Here is an 8,993-nt window from a genome sequence, read left to right on the forward strand (position 1 = left end):
TGAAGTGTAGTAGATTTTTGCATTTTAACAGACCATGACCAACATAATAGGAAAGGAATCAAGCAACATCAATTAATATGAAATCTGAAATGAATTTATTTGTTGAATTCATCAAACTATGCTTTGTATCTGTATAGTTTGATTGTTGTTAAGGTCGAGCTCCAGATATGCTGGCTCTCTATTGAAGAATTTCATCATGAACTCTATTGTGGGTACATATTGAATTTTTATGACATGCTTTGGTTACAAGCAGTAAATTACTAGTGAGCCCCTCTCAAACCAAGCATGAGGTCAACTCTAAGCTTATTTTTAACAGGACATCATATTCAATTTGTACATACTAAAATAAATGCCTGACATTCAAAAATAGGAAATCATAAGAAGGAGCAATTTTTCATTTAGTGTTAGATGATGTCTATTAAGTTTATTCAACTGGTCAATATTGTTTCCTACCAACAGCAGGGAGAGACTGACCTGCTAATTTTAGACTATCCTTGCCCTCATTAAAAAATGCCCAAGCATGGACATCCTCAGAATAACTTTGAACAATGTTTCCAAGTTTATTGTCTGTTGCTGAGTTCTTATCTCAATATTTTGTTTTCCTTATAGCATATGCAATTAAATAGAAAATAGGTTGGTCTTACTTTTTGCTAACAGATTTGTCACTTCTATCATCATGTATTAACAAGCTTATACTTGCTGGTTTTCCATTGCAGCACAAAGCAGGTATCATCCAGTTGTTTTTAAAGTGAACCTGGAAACCAGTAACAACATCTCCCCTCTGAATGATTCCTCCCCATCTGGCTACATCTTCCAGCATTTGCCTTGTTAAGATCATTACAGTATTGGGTTAGGTGCTTAGTTCTTTAGCACTTCCTCCTCCTTGAAGCATAACAACATACAACATAGGAGCAGGAGTAAACCACTCAGACTTTTGAGCCCAATGCACATTCAATGAGATTAGATTCCCTACAGTGTGGAATCAGGTCCTTCGGCCCAACTAGTCTACACCAACCCTCTGAAGAGTAACCCACCCAGACCCATTCCCCCTAACTAGTGCACCTAACTCTATGGGCAATTTAGCATGACCAATTCACCTAACCTGCACATCTTTGGACTGGGTGAAAACCGGAGCACCCGGAGCAAATCCACACAGACACATCCTCCTGCATCTACCCTGTAATTCCTTGTAAAAAAAAATGTGTTTGAATGAAATCTCCTCTCATTCTTCTAAATCCCAGAGAATATAGGTCCAGTTTATTTAACCTTTGCTCATAATACAATCTGTCCATCCCAGGGATTAGTTTAGTGAACCTTCCTTGTATTTCAAGTACATCACTCCTTGGATGAGGAGATACAATGCTCCAAGTGTGGTCTCACCAAAGCTTTATACAATTGCTCCTATACTCAAATCCTACACTAATGAACATCAACATGCTATTTGCCTTCATAATTGCTTGCTGTACCTGCAAGTTCACTTTCAGTGGCTCATGAACAAGGAAATACTTTGAAGTTGAACACTTCCCCAGCTGTCACCATTTTAGAAATACTCTGTATTTTTGTTTTCCTACCAATGTGGATAATCTCACATTTCATCCTATTGCAATCTATGTGATAAATGTTTGCCCACTCACTTATCCTCTCCAAATCCCCTTGAAGCATGTTTGTATTCTCACCACTCACCCACCTAGTTTTGTGCCACTTGAAAATTTGAAACAGTTACATTTAATTCTACATTTAAATCATTGATATAGATTGTAAATAGCCAGGGCCCACCTGGCACACCACTAGTCACAGCCTGCCAACTTGATTTATTCCTCCTCAACATTTTATGTACTTTGACCAATTTTCAATCCATGCCATTGTATTCTACCTAACCTCATAGAACATAGAACATAGAACAATACAGCACAGAACAGGCCCTTCGGCCCACGATGTTGTGCCGAACATTTGTCCTAGCTTAAGCACCCATCCATGTACCTATCCAATTGCCGCTTAAAGGTCACCAAAGATTCTGACTCTATCCACCAATCTTCATATCATCTGCAAATTTACTGACCCACCCTTCGACTCCCTCTTCCAAGTCATGTGCTCTAATTTTATTTACTAACCTCTTGTGTGGGACTTTATAAAAAGCCTTTTGAAAATCTAAGTATATAACTTCTACTGGTTACACTATCTACTCTGCTGGGCCTTTCTCAGTATTTACTTCAGTGTCTGAGGAATTGTGAACAGTGTTGAAGTGTTTGTAAGTATCAACAAAGACTACCTGAAGAAGTTCTGTAGTGACGTCCTAGGATTGGATGATTATTCTTCAACCACCACAACCATTTTCCATAAATATGATTCCAACCAGTGGAGTGTTTTTCCCTGTTTCCCATTGCCTTTGATTTTGCTTGGGATCCTTAATGCCAATATTGATCAAATGCTGCCTTAATTTCCAGGAAGTCACCTCACCATTTGAGTTCAGCTTTTTTGATATGTTTTAACCAAAGCTGTAATGAGATCAAGAGCTGAATATCCCTGGTGGTCCCTAAATGGAGCATCAGTGAGCAGGTAATTGTTGACAAGTGTCACTTCATAGCACTGTCAACAACCCCTTCCATCTCTATGATGATGACTGAGAGGAGAACAATGGAGCTGTAATTGGTCTAGTTGGATTTGTGCTGCTTTTTATGGACAGAAAATGCCTAGACAATTTTCAATATTGCTAAGTAAATGCCAATATTATAGCTGTACTGGAATAACCAGATGAGAGGCATGGTGAATTTTGGAGTGCAAGTGTTCAACACTAGCAGTTGGGAAGATCAACCACTGCTTGTCTGAACTCCTCCCCATTGCGAAATGAGCACTGCTTATCCAACATCCCAATTCTGCAGAAGCACAAATTCCGACCAATTAAATATTGAGAAGTTATTGTTTTCAGTTGACAACCCAAACTCCATTCCCTAGCTACTGGATCCATTGTTTCCCAAACAACAAGCTGAGATTTAGCCAGTCTGTTCACTACCTTGAATCAGAGATGAGCTTCTGACCATATTTTCATGCTATCATTAAGACTACATGTTTACACCTCCTTAACACTGCCTGACTTTATCTCTGTCACTACTCTTTGATAGCTGCACACAGAGGGAGCCAAACATTAGAGATATTGATTGAACATGGACAAAGATGTCATCATGATCTAATGCCATGTGTTTGCATTGTGCCTCCTACTTCCAGATGGTGCAGTCGACTATCAGCACAGACTTTCATCCATGCAGCCGCAACTGTGGCCATGAGGTGATACTGGATGTAATGATCTGTTTAGTGCTTATACAAAGAGACTAACAACCACTTGAAATTAACATCAGGAATATTTATAAAGAAACAGAGTGACAAACTAGCCTTTTTCACCTGTGCCATTAAAGTGTCCTCAATAGGTTTTCTTCTTCCTCTCCATCCAACTCCCTGATTCCACAGCTCAAGTGAAGATAGCCTGTTCTCTTGTGGCGCCTTTTGACCCTGATAAGTTTGATGGGGTGACCCTGAAGACATTTCTGCATACCCATTGCAACAGTCCCAGTCTTCTTCTGTGAGGGCCAGGATTCTTTCCTCGTAGAGGATGAAGACAGAGATTTTGAGCATTCCTCCACCTATATGGACTCTCTCTGCCGTTATGGTCTGTCTTCTCCTGCAATGAGAACAATGGGGCCAATTAGTGAGATGACAATGAGTGGCAAAGCTGTTAATGCTGGTGCATATGGAGGAAAGATAGTAAGATGCACCTAAAGTCTGAGGTAGCACAATGGGTCTATAGGGTCAGTGGCATGAGGTTTGTGGGGAAGGAAGTGCAGGAAAATGAGGTGGAGTGAGGGACCATGTGCATGTAATAACACTGCAGAGCATAAGCCTTGGTGGAAGATGGGTCTAGTAACCAAGATAGATTGAGTGTGAGACAGCAGACACAAGAGTGGAGCAGAGAAGGTCATTGACTTTCTTTCTGCATTGTTGGCCATTCCTCCACACCCTATAAATGGGACTCTCACCTGAGTGGCAACCTCAGTAGAGGTTGGCGGGGTTTGGTGGTGCAGACTCCTCTGTCGGCCATCCAGGAAAAATACTCCTCTGTACCACCCTCCAGGTCACTGTTGGAGAATCATGGTGCTATCTTCCCCTTCACCAATATTTTTAGATTCTGTCAACGAGCATTGCAGTTCTGGAATGTCAAGGCTCAACCAGGTATACAATGGGCTTTTAAACGTGCTGTGGGTATAAGGAATGCTGGTGTTTTGATCCAGTATCAACTGATGACATGAGATACATCATAGGAGCTGGTAGGTAATTCATGAGAAGAGTTTGATAAGTTAAGGAGAGAAATTTTATTCGGCTTCACAGCAAAAACTCTTCCAGAAATCTCAATAGTACTCTGATCTAGCCAAAAGAAGAGGAAGACTTAGCACGTGATCTCAATTGTCTTCATAGAAACACAAAATCAGAAAGGAAGGAACCCCAGAGGAGACCAATCAACCCCTCAAGCTTGCTCATGACTAATCATGGAGTCCAATAACCTAATTTTACCCTTTCTCTATGTCCCTTAATTCTTCAGCCACAAAAGCTATTTTAACCTCCTCCTTGAAAACACAATGTTTTGCCCTCAACCACTTACTGTGAATTCCACAAGCTGATCACTCTCCAAATGAAGAAATTTCTCATCTCAATCCTAAAAGATTTACCCCTTGTCATTAAACTGTGCACACAGCCACCCACCCCCACCCCGGTTCTGGACTCCCACACCATTGGGAACATCTTTCCTGTACCTAAGCTGACTAGACCTATTAGAAGTTTATAGGTTTCGATGAGATCCACTTTATTTTTCTAAACTCCAGTGAATACAGTCCTGACCAATTCAATCTCTCCTCATGCATCAGTCCTGTCATTCCAGAAATAATTTGGTAAACCTTTGCTGCACCCCTCTATAGCAAGAACAGATAAGGAGACCAAACAACACACAGTATTTTTTCAGGTGTGGTCTCACAAATGTCCTATATAGTTGCAGCAAGATCTCCTTGATCCTGTGCTCAAATCCTCATGCAGTGAAGGCCAACATGCCTTCAATATTGCCTGCTGCATCTGTGCACATACTTTCAGCATCTAGTGCATGAGGCCACCCCAGTCTTGTTAACTATTCCTCTCTCCCAATTTACAGCCATTCAAATGATAATCTGCCTGCCTAAGTTTGTGGAAAACCTAATTTATACTGCATCTCCCACGCATTTTCACATTCACTGAACCTGTCCAAATCACATTGCAATATCTTGGCATCCTCCTCACAGCTCACCCTTCCACAAAGCTTTATGTTATCTGTAAATGTTGAGATATTACATTTAGTTCCTTCATCTAAATTATTCACATATATCAGGAGGAGCTGGGATCTACCCAATAATGCTACCACTGTTTTCCAAGAGTTCTGCTATAAAATCCTTGATGACAGATTCTAGTATCTTCTACTACTAATTATGGACTCACGGGTCTATAAATCTCTGTTTTCTCTCCAACTGCCTTTCCAAATTTTTAAATGAACTACCCTCCAATTTGCAGGAAATGATCTAGAGTCTAAAGAATCTTTGAAGATGGACATCAACGCATCCATTATTTCTAGGGCCACTTACTCAAGTACTCTGTAGATTATCAGGTCCTGTAGATTGTCAGCCTTCAATCTCATCAATTTCTCCAACACCTTTTTTTCTACTTTTTTGATATTAAACTCCATAATATGTGCTGATCTAGTAGATGGGTTTTCTAAACAAATTGTCCATTTGCAAAGGGAGGTTTTGTACATAAGATGTACCTTTCTACTGCTACTAACCCATAAGCAAGGACTGGCATCCTTCCAAACTGAATTCTTTTATGGATCTAATGAGAACTTCGATAGCCAGGTAAAATCTGAGGTGTATTCAGCAGGTTTACCCTTGCACTCTTATTGGACAAAAGTGAAGACTGCAGATGCTGGAAACCAGAATTTAGATTAGAGTGGTGCTGGAAAAGCACAGTAGGTCAGGCAGCATCCGAGGAGCAGGAAAATCGACATTTCAGGCAAAAGCCCTTCATCAGGAATGGAGCTCTTTTATTACTTAGCAAACTGTTTTGAAGGGACAGCCCTGCCCTCTTTGGGAATTAAATTTTATTCAAATGTAAGAAAATCCATGTGTCAAATATGCTTGCCTTAAAGAGAAATGCACTTACAGGATCTGGTATAATAGTATAAATTATTTTTACAGTGGCTAAACATGGTTGTCTGGATCATGGTAGTTATGGTTGATTTTTCTTTCTTTCCTCTGCATTAACTAGGCCAAAGAAGCAGACTTGGCAGTCATAAACCAACTCTTGGAAAGTTCGCACTTAACCTCAGAGAACTTCAGACAGTGGAAGGAAGATTACTCGTTGTTGATGCAGGATATCTGTAAAACATAGCAAGCTAAAACCTATCCTGATAATAAAAATATTGCTTTGGAGGATCAGCCAACATCCTATGTAAAAACAGACATTTAAGAGTTGAGAATGACTTCATCAAAATATGGTACTTAATTGCCTTAGTCAAGCTTTACAGCTTCATGAAGCACTAAGAGGCATTGGACTTCCAATCTGCTGATACTTCGAGCACAATGAAGGCCATCAAAAGATTAATAGTAACTGGTGTGTTTAGAAATAGACATGTAAAGTCCTTTTTGTCTACAGTAAAGGACTTACAAATGATTATTTAACTTATGCACTATTGCACTGATAGTTGTGAGTTACTATTTTATTTGTAAGTATAAAAGATTCACAGGTGTGTGGTTGAGGACATTCTCCAGGTGAAAATACAATTGTGCATTCACATATTCTATTTTTGTGAGATTTTATTTATTCTGCATTCAGTGTTGGGCTTCAAATGGTCACAGCTATTGAAACTCATTTTCACACAGCATAATATTTGATATGTGTGAAATTTCATTGAAGGAAATGTGAAAATATTGATAATTTCTCAACTATAGACCAATTCGTGCATTTAATTCATTAGTTCCTGATGAAAGCAAACTTTGTAATTTGTACAGATGTGAACAAAGCTTACATTTACATTATATTTTAATTGTACTAATCAAAGCTGTGTCATAAAACAGAATAAACTGTGAAAATGTTTTTTTTTTGGCTAGTTTCCATGTTCTGTATGTTCTATCTCCATACAAACCAACATAAGGCTGTGTGTACTCATCCCCTTCCCCAGTAGACATAGACTCATTGACTGTGTGTATTCAGAACCCTTTCCCAACAGGTATAGATCGTGCTAAGCTGTGTGCACTGTGCAATTATGCTGTGATAAAAATGATGAGAATATATTTGCCTGTGACTTTCATCTGGTTAACTCAATAGTAGGAATCTCTTTAGTTGGCTAATTATGTACAATATGAATTCCACCCACACCAGACCACCCCCTTCCATTTTGAACCACTGTGCATTCAAAGAAGCTGCAAATGCAAAGAAAATTCTAAAAATGGTGTGTGTTACATTTCAGGCCCTCTTGTCTACCTTCTATCTCCCCCGTCACCCACACATATCTCCACCGCCATGACTCACACACTCCTCCCATCCACCCTCATCACTCTTGAGCCACCCAACATAACCATTCCTACCCCCTTGGTTACCTTTGAACCTTCCTGTTACCCTGGAACTGTAAACAATAACTGCCACAAGCCATCTCTCCCCTACATTCCTACATTTCTGATTGTTCCAATATGGAGTTCAACCTGGATAAATATGAAGTGGTTCATTTTGGAAGGTCAAATTTGAATGCTAAATACAGGACTAAAGACAGGATTCTTGGCAGTGTGGAGGAACAGTGGGATCTTGGGGTCAATGTACCTAGATCCCTAAAGTTGCCACCCAAGTTGATAGGGTTGTTAAGAACGCATATGGTGTTTGGCTTTCATAAATGGTAGGATTGAGTTTAATAGCCACGAGGTTTTGCTGTAGCTCTATAAAGCCCTGGTTAGACCATACTTGGAATATTGTATCCTGTTCTGGTCAAATGAGGATGCTTTTGAGAGGGTGCAGAGGAGATTTACCAGGATGGTAGATCCTGGATTGGAGGGCATGCCTTATGAAGAGAGGTTGAGTGAGCTACGGCTTTTCACACTGGAGAGAAGAAGGAAGAGAGGTGACTTGATAGAGGTTTACAAGGCAATGAGAGGCATAGGTAGAGTAGATAGCCAGACTATTCCCCAGGGCAGAAATGGCTATCAAGCGAGTCATAATTTTAAGGTGATTGGAGGAAGGTATAGGGGAGATATTAGAGGTAGGTTCTTTATGCACGGTGGCTCAGTGGTTAGCACTGCTGCCTCACAGCGGCAGGGACCCGTGTTCGATTCCAGCCTCGGGCGACTGTCTGAATGGAGTTTGCGCGTTCTCCCCATGTCTGCATGGGTTTCCTCTGGGTGCTCCGGTTTCCTCCCACAGTCCAATATGTGCAGGTTAGGTGAATCGGCCATGCTAAATTGCCCGTAGAATTAGATGCATCAGTCAGGGGGAATGGGTCTGGGTGAGTTACTCTTCGGAGGGTCGGTGTGGACTAGTTGGGCCGAAGGGCCTGTTTCCACATTGTAGGGAATCTAATCTAATCTAATCTAAGCAACTGCTGAACAAGCACATGATGGCAGTAAATGGAGGGATGTGTAGGTTAGGTTGATCTTAGACTAAGACAAATGCTTGGCATAATATTGTGGGCCAAAGTGTCTTTACTGTGATGTACTGTTCTATGTTCTTTGTATCAACTTTAAGCCTGTAAATCATACAGTTATAGACATAGATGTATAGAGTACACAAAAATATCCTTCAGCCCGTCAAGTCTGCACCAATCAAAAACAAGAACCTAACTATCCTAATTCCATTTTCCAGCACTCAGCCCACAGCCTTGCATGCCTTGGCATCACAAGTTACATAACAGGTTAAAAGTCACACGACACCAAATTATAGTCCAA

At 40.4% G+C, this 8,993-nt stretch overlaps 1 protein-coding gene across 1 annotated transcript in view; it reads left to right on the forward strand.

The window, feature by feature from the left end:
- Positions 1–7,370, forward strand: part of ipcef1 (interaction protein for cytohesin exchange factors 1) — a 158,825-nt gene extending 151,455 nt beyond the window's left edge. Inside the window, exon 11 of the mRNA XM_043696126.1 lies at positions 6,331–7,370. Coding sequence (XP_043552061.1) covers positions 6,331–6,453 — 123 coding nt within the window. The 3' untranslated portion in view covers positions 6,454–7,370. The remainder of the gene's footprint in view (positions 1–6,330) is intronic.
- Positions 7,371–8,993: the final 1,623 nt, after the last annotated feature.

Source organism: Chiloscyllium plagiosum, chromosome 9 (genome assembly GCF_004010195.1).
Source record: "Chiloscyllium plagiosum isolate BGI_BamShark_2017 chromosome 9, ASM401019v2, whole genome shotgun sequence".
NCBI lineage: Eukaryota > Metazoa > Chordata > Chondrichthyes > Orectolobiformes > Hemiscylliidae > Chiloscyllium > Chiloscyllium plagiosum.